General features: G+C 46.1%; 1 protein-coding gene across 1 annotated transcript in view; it reads left to right on the forward strand.

The window, feature by feature from the left end:
* The first annotated feature begins 1,707 nt into the window (after positions 1-1,707).
* The window catches only part of IGDCC3 (immunoglobulin superfamily DCC subclass member 3), a 182,390-nt gene continuing 163,774 nt past the window's right edge, over positions 1,708-20,323 (forward strand). The window contains exons 1-2 of the mRNA XM_054042149.1: positions 1,708-1,774; positions 19,204-19,509. Coding sequence (XP_053898124.1) covers positions 1,708-1,774; positions 19,204-19,509 — 373 coding nt within the window. The remainder of the gene's footprint in view (positions 1,775-19,203; positions 19,510-20,323) is intronic.

Below are 20,323 nucleotides of genomic sequence, written 5' to 3' on the forward strand. Positions count from 1 at the left end.
CATATTTAAAACATCCCCCCAAGACAAGTCAGTTAAAAAAAAAAAAAAATTTCCTTCAGAACCTGACCACAAAGGATTATTAAGTAGAATAACTTTGCCCTGAAGAGTTATGTTTAACTCTGCAAGACAAATGCAAGTGTAAAATAATTTGTTAGCTCTTAATTTGATCTTCTAGAATTAGCATGTAAAGCAATTTTCTCTTTTCTTTCAGTGCAATAAATCAATCCTTTATAGACAGAAATGTTGTTTATATCCTCTACAACAGGGGGGTGGTGGGGGAGGGACAGCACATGGGAGCTACAGGAGTTCTTCTCCATGGCTTTGTTTTAGAGAGTAGAAATCTGACTTCAGCATCTTGCATACTGTTGCTCTTTCTCTTATATGCAGCCGGTAAATGCATAACATACTTCCTTTGTAATCCCTCTCTCTTTGAATTGCCTGATTTAGAGAGCAGAGCTCTATTTTAACATCCATTTGTTCACATGGTAGAAGTTTGCTTTAATTAATTTCCAGTGGACTAAACTCACCCCTGTTGTATAAATGCACTGACTCGAGTCAAGATACACTAGGAATAAATTTAGCCCAATATGTCATGTTTTTATGGGGGGAGGAATATTTGAATTTCTTTAACTTCAGTCTAACGGTCCAAATCCCCTTCATCTGACCCAACGGTAGATAAGTTTTACCATATTAAATGGGAGATCGTCTCTTGCTCTTTGCATCAGAGTGGGCCAAATCCCTCCTTCTCAGTCACAGCAGCATAAACCCGGAGGAATTCAACGGTGCAAAGAAACACAATGCAACTCTATTTTGTAGAACCGCTGGTCTCTCAAAGCTGCCTCCTGGGATGCTTTTGCAGAGTGAAATAAATGAAGCACATGCTTTGCATTTGCACAAACCCCCAACAATTGGTGGAGGGTGCCCTTTCATTGAGCTAATCCAGAGCAAAAATAAAAACGGGCAGCGGTATTTGTAGTCGGGCCAAAGGAAAAGGTTCCCAGGCAACATTTTTGTGTGTGTGTCCTTTAATTTTTTTTTTTAAACTACGGTGCGAACACGAGCATCACTTTTTCTTGGACTCCCCTCTCTGCCTTTTCCTTTATGCTTTGCAAAAGGAGCCCGGCTCCCCTGAATCTCAGGAAAGAAAGCAGCTATTCGCCGGCTTATAAAAGAAAGTGCACGAGCCTTTTGATGTTCCCCTGGAATATCCAGGCTCCAGTTCAAAGCATAGTGGGGTAAGGAGGGGATCCGTTTGCTTTGCCTTGAAATGTCCAGTCGCATAAAGCGCCAGTTGGATCTTTTGTTCCCCAGAAGGGGCCTCCAGGAGAGAGAGGAGCGAGTGTGCAAGGGGGGAAGAGAGGGATCGCTGGCCCCGGTGCAGAGGAGGCAGTAATGTTCATGCCTGTGTGTTTGCAAAGAGCAAAGGGAGATGCTGACAGATCCCTGATAGATGTGCAAGATGGCGCAAGCCCATTCCAGCCTCTCCAGCCACCAATTGTCTTAGGCAGCGCTCGCACCATGAGGATCTAGGTTGGCTTCCAACCACCTCCACCCCTTTTTCCATTTCGGTGCTTTGCGGATATTTTTTTTGGGGGGGCTTGAAAGCCGCTTTTGGGGGGGGCTGATTCTCTCCCCCCCCCCTCCAGCTGGATTTTCCACCCCCGATCGCAGAGGAGGAGAAACACCAGCCGCACCAAAAGTGGTTCCATGGCTTCCCCCGGCTCCCCTCTGCCGGCCGGCGTGTTCGGATTCCTGCTGCTCGCCTTCGCGGGAGGTAAGCGGGGCGCCTTCTCCTGCCTGCCCGGCGGGAGAGACCCCTCCACCCCATGCCATCTACCCCGGCTCCGACCTGCCTCTCGCCGGCTCGGGGCGCCTTGCTGAGCCGCTTTGCAGAAGGGGCGGGAGCCCCTCTCTTGCGGGGGCATTTGCACCGGAATTTGTGCCTGGTTTTCTTTGCTTTAAAGGGGGGGATGTAAGGACGGGGCGGGAGGGCACCAGCGCTGATCCAGCCACACACTCCCCGTCTGTGTTTTGATTTTCCTCGCTGCTTTGCTGGGAGCACATGGTTCTGTCAACAAGCGCCTTTCCAAACAGGGAAATTTGCCAAGCAGCCGTGAATACCCCTGCTGCAAACGGGTTGCTCTCTCGCTACACCCACACCCCCACTCTGTGGCCGCGCAGCACTTGCTGGCTTGGCTGTTATCCCCCTGGGCAGTTCGGTAGTATAGACAGACTCGCTCTTTTCGGGGCTCCAGCCGGCCGCTCCGGAGTCCCATCAGTTGCATCAGGTAGGCTCATCCTTGCACTGAAATGCCCTTCTGATTTCATCTGCGTCTGACTCATTCTGAAACCGGGCCAGATGTCTGTGCGCGATATTTGGAAGCGCCGAGTAAACTTTTTTTTAAACACACACACACAGGCATTGTATTCCATCCCCATGTTCTGTATTAGCATCACATGTTTGCAAAGTTCGACAGGATTTCCCCTGTCAATCGGGCTCTTATGGGAGGGAAGGGGGGAGGCAGGGGTATGCTGGTAAACTGCAAGCCAAGCCATTTAAAATGTTCTCTGGCCAGGTTTTTGAAGTTTAAATCTTGATTGGCTTCAGTGGCGAAGATTGTGTGTAGCTGTGTAGGTTGGAGAGAAGGGGATATACACTTAAATAATGGGGGATTCCCCCTCCCCCAGAGACGTTCCTATAGAATTTTATGATGGCCTATCAAATTATAAACCAAATTAATTGGAAATGTCCCAACTATTTCAGAAATGCCATTTGTTCAATTGGAAGAAAGGAAAGACCCCCCCTGGATATAGATTCAGAATAGAGCCCATGGCATTCATTATCGGTGATAGATCACTCAGTCACACCAACCTTAATTCCTATGATTGCAATGCTGTTTGTACCGTTACTACTTAGAATTCACACCCGGAAGAATATACACACACTGGAGTGAGTGTGTGTGTGTGTAGGAATCCTACCATAAAATGCACAATCCTTGTCAATGCAAATGATCGCTCATGGGGAAGAAGTTATAGTGAAAGTTACAAGGGAAATAGCAAACTATTTTAAACCTACAAGTGTTATGCTTTCATGTAATGCTTGGCTTTAGTTCACACAAACGGCAACACAACTAGTAACACCCGCATAGGTCTAAGGCTGAACTACAAAAACATCAAAGGGATTTTCCGCTGGATCTACCACAAACCCTGCTGATAAATTGTAACATTTTCTCCCCTACTCTGGGTGCCGTTAAAATACAAAATCAATGTAAAAACAGAGCCAAGAAAGGCAAGTGATCCTCTCTGGCAAAGGTGGAAATATTCACGTGGGAAAATGATTTTCTCTCTTTCCCCCTCCCCAGTTAGTGGAGGAACCTGAACAAAATACAGTATGAGTTGTTCGAGAAACAGCTTAGCCTTCTCAGAACAGGAGAATAGTGTTACACTTAATCTGAGTGTATGAAAAATGATTAGGAAATCAGGTTGCTGGGTTATTACATTAATAAACCTGGTGCATGGTCCTTAGCAGCCAATGATAGAAGAAGTGTGTGAAGCTATTGGAAAATATAAAAACGGTGATGAATTGAACAGTAACGAGACAGGTCTCCTTATTACAATCAGCCTGGTATGATTTCTGGATAGATAATAGTGCAATTAAGGTGATTGAAATAATACTTCTGGTGTTTTTACCTCTTTTTTTCATTGCAAGTTATTGAAAGTTTAACCTTCAAAAATCAAGCTCATTATTAGTTTATTGCCTACTGATCTCTTAGATTGCATCATGTTTTCGTTTGTATTGCAGTGTGTAGTTGTTTTGGTGACTTGGTGGTGTGCTTTCCTGGTCCTTCTTAGGAACATTTGGCTGCGGTTTAAAAGGTTGTTGTTGTTTTTTCCTTCTTATTCTAGGATCCCCCCCCCCCCCCATAGGCTTAACACTGTAGAAACAGTGAGTGTAAGTTTCTGTGCTCTGCTGAACTTAAGAAAACATTCTATATGTATGTCAATCAGTAACTCAATAGAAACCTTCTCCACTGTGATGGAGGCTGTGACTCATGGGTTCTGCATACAGGAGGTACTGTGTCATGTTAGGCTTTCTTTTTCTCAGGATGTTCTCGCTTTTCATTACATAATGCTTGAGTTCCATCCTCGGGTTTTTCAAACTTTCCAAAATTAGTGTAGGCTGCCTCTTAAATAAACCCAGTGAAAGCTGAACCGGCTGGGGGCTCAGTTCATGGGAGCTGGGTTCAGCTTCAAGACAGTATTTCCTCTTCTTTTAATTTCCTGGAGTTCTTTGTTCTGGGTGATGGACAGCTTTTGTCTGTCACTGCTGAGCCCTGCATTCAAAGAAAGGCACAGGATATGAGATGCACCCAGGTTCTGCTTAGTAACAGCCTTGGAATTAAATGTTGTCATTTATATTTAAGTAGGCTTAACTTTGAAATTATTGAAGCTATAAGCTTTCGCTAATTCCTATTCTACATGGCTTTAGGTTTTTTTAATGTGAAAAGGGATTGCTTTCTCCTAAACTGGCATAAGACCCTGTCTTTTCTCTTAAAATACATACAGGGTATCTGGTATCATTTCCCTAATGAAACTCAAAGACAATATATGAAATTCAAACCTGCATTCGGTCTTTGTTTCGTTCAGGGAGTTCAGTTTGAGAATGTGTTGAAGTACTGAGAGCTGATCAGTTTTCATTTGCAATCAAAATCTCATGGTTAATAAAATGACAGCAAGGGTTGTCTAGCAATAACAAAAAGTTACATGTAAAACCTGAGAGTGCTGAAAAGAGAGCGTAGAGTATGCCTGCATTACCGTATTGTGTAAATATACAATGATTGTTATTGGAATAACATCATGCCCAACCCCAAGGTATCAGGGTGCCTATTATTATTTAATATTTATATTTCAACGGTACCTAATGGCTAATGCAGAGCGTGCCCTATGGTATTAGGTGCTGTACATATAGTCAGTCCCCAACCCAAGCAGCTAGATGAGACTCGGCATAATGGCAATACAGATAGAAATTTTATACATCTGTCTAATCATTTCTTCCTGTTTTTTATTACGTATCATCCTGCTGTCCTCCTACTCCCCAAACTCCCTGTGAAGTCCATTGGGAGTTGAGAGCACGTAAAGAATACAGAGTTGGGCCCAGGGTCTATATTACAGTCCTGACTCCCCAACCCCCCCTCCATTTCTACACCACTGTGACTCCACTGACTTTACTGGTGTCATTTACAGGACATACGTGAGAGCAGAATCAGGCTCCCAGCAGTAACTGCTGTCAAACAGCAGACAAGGCCTTTTTATTGTATACATACGAACGAGGAACTCTCTTTCTTTTTTCCTTCACACTGACTTTACTTTTCTGATTCCCTTCTTTGTGCCTGGAATTTCTCTCTCTCTCCTCTTCCTCTTGGAGCATGCTAAGTGCAGAGCACAGATCCCAGGCAGCGCCAGCCCCTTCTCCACTGTGCTCCACAGATACTTTAGAAGCAGTTCCATTTAGTGTGTGCTCCTTTATCCCCCCCCCCCATGCATTCGCTTCCCCACTGCCTAAAAGTAACTCCTTTGTCTGACGTGTTGAGATCAAGAGAGCCTGGCTTTATCACCATGGTGCAGCATTGACATTCAAAGGCTGGCTTCTACTCCCATTGAAGTCAATGGGAGCTTTCTTATTGACTTCAGCGGGAGCAGGATCGGGCCCGAAACGTGTGGTTTCTGTGTGAGGAGCAGCGTGTCGGTATAGCTCCATGCTGAGCGTCTGGCTTTTTCCTGTTGAAAGCAGAGAGCTAATTCTGCATTGATTAGAGACCATGCCATGCATTTCATTTTGCAGATTGTAACAGCCTCAGAACATGAGCGGCTTTCTGGTGTTTTGACCCATAATATCACCCTTTTATTTGATCTAACCAGACAAGCCAGGCAAACCTTTTGCAGATTACGAATTTTAATTTTAATTTGCCTAAATCCAAATGTGGTGGGAGGGGAAATAGTCAATTCAAAATTACTTTGGAATGACCAATTTATTTGAACTTTACTGGAGCTTGTCGTTTTACAGAGTTTGGAAACTAATAAATTACAGAACAGAGCTCATGAAAACCTACCCAGTCACTTTATCCGAAAGAATATGCAACATTTTGGTTTTTCAAGGAAATAAAAATAATTGTTGACACATGTTCGGGAGTCACTGGCAAGCATATAAAACCAATGTTTAAGGGGGCAGACATGTCAATAATTGCACTTTAAAAGAAGAGCGAGGGAAGCAGGCTGACATATTGGGAAAGGCACAAAGCTACTAATCTGGTGTTGCTATTATATCAGATGTCACTGTCCCACCGCAGCCTGCACTTGAGTGGAGCCTAGACACTTAACAGTCCAGACCTGCTGCTGCTTTGGTAATTTAAAACCGGCGTTTCATAGCAGAGAAAAGGATTCGTTTCATTTTTGCTCATTGTTTTGATGAAGCTAATCGTAAACAAAAGTTGGGTTTCCCCCCCCGCCTTTCTTTGGCAGAAGCTGGGATTGGACGACAGGGGATGGATCACTGGATAATTGCCCTGTTCTACTCTTTTCCTCTGGGGCGTCTGGCACTGGCCACGGTCGGAAGACAGGATACTGGGTTAGATGGACCATTGGTCTGACCCAGTATGACAGCTCTTTTGTAAACCAGTGCTTTTGCCGAAGGAATCTTTGCAGCTCAAACCCACGCAATGAGTGTGAAGGGGGAGAGGTGCTGATATTTCATTTGAAAGCAACTCTGATGTGTGGCCCACTCAACTGATGCCCCCTGGAGGTGGAGCCAGTACTGATCAGCTAGCCATTGGTACACCTCTACCCCGATATAACGCTGTCCTTGGGAGCCAAAAAATCTTACCGCGTTATAGTTGAAACCGCGTTATATTGAACTTGCTTTGATCCGCCGGGGTGTGCAGCCCCGCCCTCCCCCGGAGCACTGCTTTACCGCGTTATATCTGAATTCGTGTTATATCGAGTCACGTTATATCAGGGTAGAGGTGTACTAATTATATCTCCATCAGATTGATGGCCACGTTTGCCTCTGTTAATTTTCAGTAAGATGTGGAATGAGAAGTGATAAGGCAAAGGGAATCGAAGGGGATGGAAAGAGCTAGAGTGGTTGGTATCTTCTTTAAATCCCCTGGGAATTAATAAAACACCCCAAAGATTAGATTAAGTATACGCTGGGGATTTTTTTCCCCAAAGGAACCTGCTATGTCTGTCGTATGGTCATCTTCCAGTCCAGGACCGTGTAGCCCACGGCTTGGGGAGACTCTGAGTGGGGGCTGTAGACCTGTGATGCTAGAGAGAGAACTGCAGGGTCTCCATGTGTCCAGCAATCTCAAGACAGAATCCCCTTTACCGCCTTATCACCCACATGAGGTGCATGGCATTTCTGCCATCTGTTTGGAGCGAGAGCTCTCGAGGACAGTTTCCCTGCCATCATTCTCCTTGTGAAGCACCATTGTGGAGGATCCCGAAGGAAATGGGGGGTTGTTTGGATCCCAGTGCTATCGCCGGGCATTGGTTAGCTTAGATACCTACAGGTGGCAGTTCTGCCCCACAGACAGGATGGATTGACCCAGCGCCCCTGGAAGTCAGTGGGGAAGGTTCCTATTCACTTTCTGAAAGGTCAGTGTGCCCAGACACAGTGTTACAATGAGTGTCATGTTTGGGGGCAGGAAAAAGTTCCTGAGGCTGATATGTCATGTGGGGCTATCGACATAGTCGTATTTGGAGGGTGAGGAGCAATTGCCCTTTTCTCCCCAAGGGACAGAGGAGAGGACCAAGGTGTGATTGCGAGAGAGAAAGAATGATAAAGAGAGAAAATGCCAGATGTTAAAAAAATGAGGGAGAAGGTCAAGTTAGAGAAGAAAAAGGTCTTGAAGGAAGAGTGGGGACCATGGACAGAAGGAAAAAAAAAGATAATAAAAAGAACAGAACCAATGCTCTATGAGACATTTTGGATTGTTTGGTCCCATGGTGGTGGTGGTTGTTTCTAGCTGTAGTGAAGAGAGATAGGGAAATATCCCTTTAAATAGTTGTGGGCCTTCTAATGGCACACACTGTGCTCAGTGGTTTAGAAGCGGCCAGAGCATCAGTGTGCATGTAGCTAGGCCTGGCGTGTTTGAGTGTATTAGTACAGGTGGTTGTCTGGGACCCCATTGTGCCTGGGTGGCTTCTTCATATAACTTGTTGTATGAAGAGAAAAGGCACAACCATTGGTCACAAGGCTGGGGTCACAACAGCGTCTGTGCTTTCTGGTGCAGTTGTATGAAACAGAGCATGTTCCCGCCTTTGGAAGAGGATGGGTGATAATCTCTACCCCTGCCCACTCTGCTTTGGATGCTACAAGTAACCCATGTTTTCCGAGAGGTTGATTGGCATGGGCATGTTGACAAGGACATTGGGTGTTTTTGCCCTGCTTTGATGCACATAATGTGAATCAACTGTTGGGTAGAGGTACATGTATCTGATGTGGTTGACTTCCCAGAGCTGCAGTGGGATCTTGAGGATCTGTGTCTGAAATACTTACACAAAAGTTATATAGATCAAAGTTTTGTGGGCAAGATCCTTGCATGTGGCCAAATTACAGAGAGTACGAGTCAGGGTGTGTATATGCTTCCTTGGGGTACGTCTTCACTACCCACCGTATCGGCGGGTAGCAATCGATTTATCCGGGATCGATATATCATGTCTCGTTAAGACGCGATATATCGATCCCCGAACGCGCTCACTGTTGCCTCCGGAACTCCACCGGAGCGAGCGGCGGTAGCAGAGTCGACGGGGGAGCCGCGGCCGTCGATCCCGCGCCATCTGGACCCCAGGTAATTCGATCCAAGATACTTCAACTTCAGCTACACTATTCACGTGTCTTGGATCGATCCCCCCCCAGTGTAGACCAGCCCTTAATCATGCTGCTGTGCCTGGCTCTTCCTCCTGCACTGTTAGAGCAGAAGAAAGGCTGCTCTAACTTGCTCCAGGCCGCAATAACATGCAGAAGGGACCCACTAACTTACCATGTGACCTTGAGCCGCTGTCGTGTCTATTATAGTTCTTTGGGGCAGGGACTGTATCTTCCTATCTGTGCGTGTACAGCACCCAGCCCAATGGAGCTGTGGTCTTGTTTGAGGTCTCTAAGCTCATCTGTAATCTAAATAATAATAATGCATTCTATACTCCAGGGTGACTGTCTACTCTATGAACACTTTATTGTTGACTAATTCCACTCAATAGATCAATCTGGAAGAGGTCTTCTCCCTTTCCAGGTATTCCCAAATAGACTGGGAATTGAATTCGGGCCTCTTGAGTCTTAGACTGATGCCTCACCTGGACCATCCTTCCAGCCAAGAGCCCTGCTGGCTACAGCTTTGTTTAAAGATGGTCACAGCCAACACATTTTGGGTCTCACTCCGGAGCGGGCTGTAGAGTTTGGAATTTTTCTCACCTGATTTCCTTGTTGTGACTGTATTTAGAGTTCGAGCCCCTGGGAATTGTCCACTCTAGTTTATAACATTGGGGGGCATTTTGCTGAATGGGAGACTGGTTCTTCACTTCATACTTGCTCCTTACTCAGGCAAAATGTTCATCAACATTGGTGGGCACAGCTGATGGGAGGAGGGGCAATTGTACTGGGGCCCCAAAGCATCTGCAAGTGGGGTGAAATGGGAGCCAGTCAGCAAACATGTTGTAGTGGGCCCAAAAGTCCTCTCTACGGCTGCAATCCCTGGGTGAAGAGGGCTGGGCTGGGCCCTAGGTCAGATGTCCCAGAGGTGCAGTGTTATCCTTGGCAAAGTCCTCGTGCACTCCCACGAATGGTGGACATGTTTTATGTGTGCCGATGGAAAAATCACTTTATATAACCTCCCATCCAAATGGAAAGGGAATAAAAAATTCAGTGCTGGTAAACTTTACTAGGGACCCTTATAGTCTGTTCTCTTCTTTAAATGTAAATTTTCTGAATGGCCTAAAGAACCAGTTTGTACTATACTACAGAGTAGGGTTTTACTAGTCAGTGACTTGGTCAATTTCAGGAAGATTTAAAGGGACACTGTCCAGATTTTTAGGTTCCCAATTTCATCAGCCTTGAAACAGTTGTAATCTGCTAGAGAACCTCCTTCAGGTCCTAACTCTCTAATAAGAACCTAAGAATGCCCATACTGGGTCAGACCAATAGTCCATAGTGGCCAATGCCAGGTGCTTGAGAGGTAATGAACAGAACAAGGCAATGTATCGTGTGATCCATCCTGGGTTGACCTGTCCCCGCTTCTGGCAGTCAGAGGCTTAGGGGCATGCAGAACATGGGGTTGTATCCTTGACCATCTTGGCTAATAGCCACTGATGGACCTGTCCGCCATGAACTTATCTAATTCTTTTTTGAACCCAGTTATAGTTTTGGCCGTCACAACATCACCTGGCAATGAGTACCATAGGTTGACAGTGTATTTCCTTTTGTTTGTTTTAAACCTTCTGCCTATTAAATTCATTGTGTGACCCCCGGGTTCTTGTGTTATGTGAAGGAATAAATAACATTTCCCTAATCAGTTTCTCCACATCAGTCATGATTTTATAAACCTCTGTCATGTCCCCCCTTAGTCATCTTTTTTCCAAGATGAACAGTCCCAGTCTTTTTACCCTCTCCTCCTATGGAAGCTGTTCCTTACCCCTTATCATTTTTGTTGCCTTTCTCTGTACCTTGTCCAATTTTAATATAGCTTTTTTGAGATGGGGCGAGCAGAACTGATTGCCGTATTCAAGGTTTGGGCCTACCATGGCTTTATATATTGGCATTATGATATTTTCTGTCTTATTAGCTATCCCTTCTTAGTGGTTCCTAACATTCTGTTAGTTTTCTTGACTGCCGCTGCACATTGAGTGGATGTTTTCAGAGATTTACTACAATGACCCCAAGATCTCTTTCTTAGAGTGGTAACAGCTAATTTCGACTCAACATTTTGTATGTATAGTTGGGATTACATTTTCCAATGTTCATTACTTTGCATTTATCCACATTGAATTTCATCTGCCATTTTGTTGCCCATTCACCCCGTTTTGTGAGATCCCCTTGTAACTCTTTGCAGTCTGCTTTGGACTTAACTGTCTTGAGTAATTTTGTATCATCTGCAAACTTTGCAACGTCATTGTTTACCCCTTTTTCCAGATCGTTTATGACTATGTTGAACAGCACTGGTCCCAGTACAGACCCCTGGGGGACACCATTATTTACCACTCTCCGCTGTGAAAACTGACCATTTATTCCTGCCCTGTCTTTTAACCAGTTACTGATCCATGAGAGAACCTAGCGTCGTATCCCAGGACTTCTTAGTTTGCTTACGAGCCTTTGGTAAGGGACCTTCTCAAAGGCTTTCTGGAAATCCAAGTACACTGGGTCATCCTTGTCGACATGTTCCTTTAACTCCACCATTTTATTAAAGTGCTTTATGTGCGTCTCCCCGGGTTACTGAGAAATGTGGAAAGCAAAATAGTAGCCCCTTTTTGTAGGACCTGACCAAAAAAACAGTTGGTTTGTGCTCATCTTTCTGCTGGCTCTGCAGTTGACTATTAAAGGCTCTGATCCTGCTGCCAAACGTCCATAGGCATTTACCTTTACTAACCACGATAGTTCTGTGGGTAAGGCACCTTGGGCCGAACTCCTCATTGCGTTCCTCCGGGTTTATGCTCATTGGCCCCATTGACAGTGGAATAATGCAGAGGACAGTCAGGCCCCTTGTATTCAGTAGGATACACGAGGCTGGATTTAGTAGTCTGACAAGTTCACGTTGTGCCACTGACACGGTGCAAAGTGAATTTAAACCATCCAGAGAACTGGACAGGAAAATTCTCCCTGTGAAGGGGCATCTCCATTAGCCTAAAGCTGGCAAAGACTACATAGCCATGTCATATGCCAGCTGCCGCTCCTCCCCCAACATATAGGGACAAAGGGCTGGGTGAGGACAGGAGGGGGCATGGTGGAACTGAAGTGGACTGGGACCCATTTTAATTCCTGGCCCTGCCACTGACTTCCTGTGTGACTTTTAGTAAGTCATTTAATTTCTCAGTGTCTCGATTCCTTCACCTGTGAATTGGAAATAATCATAATACTAGCTTTGTCTGCTTAAACTGTAGACTCTTTGGGGCAGGGATGATCTCTCTTCCCCTGTGTTTGTACAGCGCCTAGCACAATGGGGCCCTGATCTGAGTCAGGGCCTCTACAAGTTCCACTATTACAGATAATAACAATAATTATTCTTGTAAAATAAGACTTTTTAATTTCATCTTTTTTGAAAGTACAGGAGGGGGAAAAAGGTTCCCAAACGGAAAAGGGAAAAATCAGGGGAAGAAAAATTTCTTTTCAAGCTTCTAAAGGGAATCACAATGAATGTTGAGTTTAAAAAAAAATTAAAATTATATAAAAAAAATACTTGGAAGTGTCTTTTAAGCTTTTAATTCATTCAAAGTTCTGTCTCTTTCAGCACTAGGCAAATCTCATGGTTCCGAAGTGCTAGTGCTAATTGGTTTCTCTGTGTGCTTTTCTAGGTGATCAATATTAGGAGATATTTGGCATTAAGTAATCATATACATTGTCACATATATTGTTCGGAAAGATGTAAAATATTTCTTAAAGGGGCAGTTGTAGGATGAGGGCTCCAGTCATTTTCTCTTTTCTTTTGTGTCAGTGCTAATAATACTCACCCTCCCTCCCTTTAATAGAAGGTACAGCAATTTCCCCTCACAGATTCCAAAGCACAGGCATCTGGAGTTAAGACAAGTATTTGGTTAATTGGCTGAACAATGCCCGGTTACTCCGAGCTGGCTGCTGAGTCGAGTTTTAGAACAGTTTGCATCTTTTCAGGTAGCGAATATATCACACACTGACTCAGAGAGTCTATTTTCATAAATCCCTCTTTCCAGGGACTTTGCATGGGATGATGTTAGGTTTGATATCCAGCCAAGATGTGGACAGGCATATCAGGGAATGAGACTTTTCTAATGAATGCATATGGCCTGAATAATTACCCCACTCCAATTAATTACAAAGTTGAATGGTTTACATTTGACTAGAAAATGGAGTTTATTTCCACTTTGCCCCAAATTGGTGGCTTCCTGGTAAATTTATTCTGTTGTTTATGAGACAAGAGTTTACATATGTTTGGTCCTTATCCATCTAATCTATCTATCTAATCTATCCATCCTCTCCTCCATCCAGGTTGACCTCTAAAGTAAACATTCCTTTGTCTAAAAGGAGGCTGCTTGTCCCACAGGGGGAATTCTTGTGCTAACGTCATCATTCCTTTTACTGTAATCTTGATGGTCATGGAGAAAGCCTGGGCTCCGAGTTTGGAATCTGCCTTTTAAGATCCGGAATCTGATAAGGAAAATCTTTGCTTCATGGGAGTAAATCCCCTCCGCGTCCTAGAGGACTTGAATTTCCCCATGTGTGTAAAGTCAAATGGACTTTGAAAATCTCCCCCATGGTTCAAAGGCATGGTGCCCAACTCCCTGTGAAAATCAGTTCCCAGTGGAGCCTTTGAAATATCTTACCCAAAGAGAGCATTCCTGGGCCTAAAGGACTTTAGATCAGGCAGTTCCTGGGCCTGATAGTGCCACCCTTTCCCATGTTGAGTAATGATGGGACACCTTGGAGAGTGAAGTAACGCTGAGGGCGAGTATGGGAAGCACAACCTGGCCCCATGTGAGCGGAGGAAGTGATATAGGATCTCAGGTTTTCCGGATTAATTCAGTCCTTATTGAGGCAAAACTACCGGAGATGAATGCCCTGTCCTGTACCCCTGTCTCACCTGACTGGCTCTTTCTCACATGGAGAATCCCATTGATTTCATGAACAAGGATGCGCAGAACTGGGCCTCATTCAATGGGAGTTTTGTCTGGGTGAAACCTGTGGCCAGATTCTGCCATATTTGATTCATGCTCAGTAGTACCTTGCTCCATGGATACTCAGCGCCTTACTTCCTAAGTGGTGCTTTTGGCTGGTGCACTGGGTGTCCCCTCAGGGACAAATGGGGTGGAGATGCCCTCCTCCTGACACTCCTGAATATGGGCACACAGGAATCTGGCTGTATGTTTTAGGTACTTCTATGGCCCCATTACTTTAGTTTCTGAGCACCCCCTAAACATCTTAATGTATTTATCACCTCTTGGAGGCAGGGCAGTGCTGTTATCCCCATTTCACAGAGGGGAACTGAGGCCCAGAGAGACTGAGGCCCCGATTTAGGTGCCTAAAACACACACAGGTGCCCAGTGGGGTTTTCCGACGTGTCTAAACACTTCAGAGCGTCTGAATATTCCACTAGTCACCCCTCTGCATTTTTAGGCACCTCACCTCAATACCTGGCCCTTAGTGACTTGCCCAGGGTTACACTGGAAGTCTGTGGCGGAGCAGGGAATTGACCCAAAATTTCCTAAGTCCTTAGGCTAGTGCCCTAACCACCATCCTTCCTGTAAGCAGAGGGGTGTGTGCCTGCTACTCCACATGCCCACAGAATAAGCAGGTGGGGAGTGGGCAGAGCCAGCCCCCAGGTGTCAGCAAGCATAGCTAAGCCAAGAGAGGGCTGGGGAGGCTTAATTCGCTGCTGGTGTAGGCTAGGAGGAAGCTAGCCCTCCGAAGGAAGAGGGAATCGGGGTAGGATTCCGGCCCCAGAGAGGGGTCTGTGAGTTGCAATGCATCTAGGGTGGAGCAGTCCCCCAAAAGGAACAATCCAGCTCCTCACTTAATAAAAACCACACTGAGGGTCCGCGTTCGGGGAGTATCTTTCAAGCCTTCCACAGACCAGCACGGGCCTGAGAGCAACAGATTTTTTAAACGATGGGCTACAGCCCTTTTCCTGTTCAAGCCGTGCACATTCAGGATCAAGGCAGAATGTTTACTGAGGTAAACATGATTATCCCCAATCACAGCCCCTAATGATGGTTATTATAATGACAGCGATTGTGGGGAAAGGGTGTGTAATTACGTTGATTCTTCTCTTTATTGTACATATAATAATAAGCAATTTCATGCAACAGACAAGGGGGAAGATGGGGCATTTATTTCATTAGGCTCTTCAATGATTGGTTGATGGGCCAAATCCTGAAGTCTTTATTCAGTCTTTACTCAGGCAAAATTCCCACTCAACTCAGTGGGAGTTGAATGAGTAAGAAACCCTTATTACAAAAGGCTCCAGAGGCCTCGCAGAGAATGGAGCCCTGTTGTGTTAGGTGCTATTTAGAATCTGGCCCATGCTGAATAAAAATGCTGAGCATTCGTCTAATTCCTTAATTTGGGGGGGAAATGTAATTGACGGATTGTGCCGGCTGCACACTGGGCCTCTGAGAGAGCCGCAGGGCTGTCTCTTAAAAAGGAGTTGAGGGTCCGGTAGATCACCGAGGTGCATGAGGCTATCCTGACATTCTAAGACACGTAATGAAGGGTTCGTAACCTGGTGGGAGAGCATGTTTATTTTAGGGGTCTGCTGTTAAATGGGCACATGCCTACCTCTCCAGCAGTACCTTTGACATGCTATGCATTACCCTGCCTCCTTTGCTCGCTCTGTCCCTGTGCCTCCTCTCAGGTTACACTCAGTATCTAGCCCCGGTAATCCAAGTTAAGTTGCTGTATATAAGTAATTGATAGGAACTAAAGAAAAAAAAAATAGAGGAAAAGTACCCTGGCTCGCAAAGCAGAAGGGAAGGTAGTTTTGTTTAAAAATAACCTTGTATCGCTTTCCCTTATTTATTTTTAGCTAGCATGAAAGGTACGCATAAAGAGGACCTCAAAACATCTGTGTATACAGCACCTAGGATCTGGTTCTTGGATGAGGTCTTGTAGGCCTTGCTGTCATATAAATGATAAATGATGATGAGTTCTGGCTGGGGGTCACCAGGGAAACTTCTCTATAAAGGTCCCAATTCTGCAAACCTGTGCGCGGGTAGCCCTTACTCAAGTAATTCATCCCATTGGAGCCAGTGGGAGAGAGGCAGAACTACTTAGATAAGAGCTCCAAACCCGAAAAGCCCAGTGGATCAGAATGGATTCTCTAGCACTAGTAGACTCCACCTGGTGGAACTCTGTCTGGACACAGATGCATGTACTAAGGCTCCGTTAACTCCACTAACCCATCCCAAGGCAGAATTTTAAGTTACGACACCAGCAGCGCTTTGGGACAAGGAACTTGTTGATTTCTCAACCCCACTGGCAGTTTTAGAATCATCTGATGCCATAGAGTCAAACTTCCTTCTGACCCAGTGAACGATCCCTATTCTAACAGTTTTCTTCGGTGTAACTGACATATTGCTTACTGCAGTGTTCAAAGTTGGCAGCACGTACGCTGGATTGATATTTGTTGCTTATGGTTCTATAGCAGGGATCTCAAACTCAAATCACCAGGAGGGTCACGTGAGGACTAGTACATTGGCCCAAGGGCCACATCACTGGCACCTTTTGATATAAAGGTACAAAAGCCTTGGCCCCACCCCCATTCCACGCCTTCTATGAGGCCCCGCCTCTTCCCGCCCCCATTCCAACCCCTCCCCAAAGTCCCCACCCCAACTCTGCCCCCTCCCTGCCCCTATTCCAACCCCTTCCCAAAATCCCCGCCCCTGCTCCGCCTCTTCTCCGTCTCCTCCCCTGAGCGCGTGGCTCCCCACTTCTCCCCCTCCCTCCTGGAAAGCACTAAGTGCTGCCAAACAGCTGTTTGATGGTGGGAAGCTCCTGGAGGTAGGCAGAGGAACGGGGATGCGGCGCACTGGGGAGAAGGGGGGGGGCAGCAGGTGAGGGGAGCTTGGTGGCCGCAGGAAATAACCCCGCGGACCGCGTGTTTGAGACCCCTGTTCTATAGTAATAGTTAGAGAAGGAGAAGACATAAGGTAACTGGAAAGTTCCCAAGGTAGTTGCCCAGATTGCCACTATGGTATCTATGAGCATGGCAGTAGGAACTTGTCCACATCCAAGGAATTTGCAGCAGTGTAACTACATCAGTGACGTCCTTGGAGACTAAACACCCCTCTCCCCCCTACAAGTGGACTTTCCAGGGCAGGGTTGAGACATATGGGCAGGGTAACATGAAAGGAACTTTAACCGCCACTGCCCTGCTGCCTTTTTCTCCTCCTCCCTGCAAATCAGTGGGAGAGTTTTGCTGTTGATTTCTGTGGATGCAGGATTGAGCCCGCTGTGTTCTTTGCTGATTCTATCTGTTGAGGACATTGCTGATTAACTGATGGCTACACCCATTAATTTAAACTGGAAACCTTTCCTGTGCTCCTAGGATATAAAGAGGTGAAGAGATACTGATACGTACCATGGAGAAAGGCATCAATATTGCTGTTTTGCTCAGTTACACTAGTTTTTCCAGACAGGACCATTTAAAATCCAAGCCCCCCGTTGACATCAGAGGGAGTAAGATGAGACTCGAGGTGTATAGAAAGGAAATTCGGTGCTGTTGTTTCTGGAATATGTAGCAGAGAACTTTTCCACTGAGTATCAGCAAGACATGACACTCATACTCGTTCTGCAAATTGGTGAGTTCCAGTTCTATTGCACACGCAGTCTGCAGCAAGTAGCATTTTTTTTCAGAGAACTGTAGAAATTGCAGAAGGAAGAGGCATGTTTGAAGATCTGGTCCCTTCCTGGAACTGCAGGATTGTGTTCAACTGCATATCTATTTGATTTAGTTGGGGCAAGTGCTGCTTTGAGCTGGGGGTTGGACTAGATGACCTCCTGAGGTCTCTTCCAACCCTAATCTTCTATGATTCTCTGATCTCCTCATGTTTGAAAGCAGCATCTGGTGAATGCCCCACATGACGAGGCTTCCACCACAACCCTTGGGAGACTTGTAAAACATAATTGTTGGGAAGACTTTCCTAATACTCAGCTTACATTTTCCTTTTCTCAGTGTCCTGACAGTACCTCTAGTGATCCTTCCTCTTAACCACCCTAATAAATTCTCCATCCATAGTGTTTACATGCTTCTAATATTTATATTAGGACAGCTGTTCTTTGGTCCCCTTTTACATTTCAGGTCTGCATGTAAACACTTACTCTGCACTATTCTTAAAAGTGCTGGCCTGTTTTCACCTTTCCTTCAAGTCTGTAATCACGACTGCATTGCAAATTATAGCCTAAAAAGGTATGCTGGACTAAATGGAGCATAAAATACAAAGGACATAGTGTTTAGACATTCTGTTGGGAAAAGGAGAAAATTAGTATGTAGCTTTGTGGTGTGAAGTGTGGGTTTGCTTAGTGTTAGAAATTCTATGTTAACCGATGTTCTAAAGACGTCAGTTAGTGTAATGGGCTTGCAGGAGATGTTTTGTGTTTCTGCTCTATAAGATTGTGAGTTAATATTACTGTGCCTAATTGACTGTTCATTAAGAATGTAATCATGACATCACGTGACTGCTACAGCATAAGATACACTAGGCGGTAAAAGTAAACAGCTGCCCAACTCTGCCGAATAAGGGGCTTCCCTCAGAAGGCACCACTAGCTTCCTGGAAACAATAAGTTGCAAAGACCTTGAGGGTCGTGACCCCTGAGGGGGTGTCGTGATAAGTCAGGGGGCCATGGCCACCATATCTTTCTGTATGCTTAGAGGAGCGGCTGAAGCTTTTTTTTCTGTTGTCACCTAGGGTCATGAGGTGTAGAGTGGCTGTTCTAAAGTAACAGATGCCCGTTGTTTGAACGAATCCTCCTTTTACAGACATTGCCCCAGCAGTCAGGGCTCAGGTAATAGTCTTGAAGTGGGTATAGTATGGCTGAGATTTCCTAAGACGCCTCAAGGATTTGGATGCCCAGTTCCCTTCGGGCATCTTTGAACAATGCTGCCTGCAGCTGCTCCTTATTGTATTCCCCTGGCCAGCTCCATGCTGATTCAAATGAAACCACAGACTCCTTGTTGGAATGTGCATGCTCCTGGAGGCACAGCTCTTCCCAGGTGCGCCTCAGGGCGCCAGGAGCAACTAACTATTCCTTGCTGGAGTGGTCCCTTTCCAGTCTTCTTGACCAAGCAGCTTGTGCACAAGTGCTTCTGCCTGTTTCTTGGGAAAGGTACTTATGGCCCAGACACATACAGCAACCTGTTGTTTCTAGACTGGTTTCGCGAATCCCTGGTCTTAGTCAAAGCTTTAACTCTGGATGCTTCTTGTGGATTAAACAAACTTTGTTTGTTCCCCTTTCCCCCATCTTCTAGATTTTGGTCATTCCACCGAGCTGGCCTTCGCTGTGGAGCCCAGCGATGACATAGCAGTGCAGGAGCGGCCGCTGGTGCTGTACTGCCAGGTGGAGGGAATCCCGCCCATCACCATTACGTGGCGGAAGAACGGGGCGATGATCGTGGAGAATGAGAACACCTTCGTGCTGGCCAATGGATCGCTGTACGTCTCCCGCTTCCAGAAAGTCAGGGGGGATGGGTCGTCTGATGAAGGTGAATACGACTGCATGGCTCAAAACCGCTTTGGGCTGGTGGTCAGCCGCAAGGCGAAGATTCAAGCAGCTAGTAAGTACTGCGCTCGCCCTATCCGTGCCTCCAAATTCCAGCCAAGGATGGTTTTGTTTTTTAATTAGAAATGTTCATTCCCTGGTAGCATTCAAGGATGCAAATTAGTTGTATTGGCTGGCTGGAGGTAGAGCAGTAAGTCTACAAGGATCTAGCACAGTGTTTCCCAAACTTGGGACGCCACTTGTGCAGGGAAAGCCCCTGGCGGGCCAGGCCAGTTTGTTTACCTGCCGCGTCCGCAGGTTCGGCCGATCGCGGCTCCCACTGGCTGCGGTTCGCTGCTCCAGGCTAATGGGAGCTGCTGGAAGCAGCGGCCAGTACGTCCCTCGGCCCGCACCGCTTCCCGCAGCTCCCATTGGCCTGGAGCGGTGAACCACAGCCAGTGGGAGCCGCGATCGGCCGGACCTGCGGACGCAGCAGGTAAACAAACCGGCCCGGCCCACCAGGGGCTTTCCCTACACAAGCGGCATCCCAAGTTTGGGAAACACTGACCTAGATGATATGAACGCCAAGTGGGTGTCACGACTTGATTATAGATCTGAGACAGACCGGTACATGTGCTGCCATTCTGTCCCAGAACTAATGGATTTTGGGAGCCCAGCTGCCACTTACATTTGCTCCCTGCCTGCCCTCCCTGTATCTGGTGCACAGAGGTGTGATTTGGGCATGCTTTCAGAACTGACGCAAGAGCGTCCGGGCCCCTCTTCCTATAGATCTTACATGCAGGGCTGGAAAGGTGAAAGTTCATATATGGACGGGATTGCTAAACAGTAAGAACCAAGCCATTGGCAGGCTTCTGTCTGGAAAATTGAAT

The sequence above is a fragment of the Malaclemys terrapin genome, chromosome 10 (assembly GCF_027887155.1).
Source record: "Malaclemys terrapin pileata isolate rMalTer1 chromosome 10, rMalTer1.hap1, whole genome shotgun sequence".
NCBI classification, from domain to species: Eukaryota; Metazoa; Chordata; order Testudines; family Emydidae; genus Malaclemys; species Malaclemys terrapin.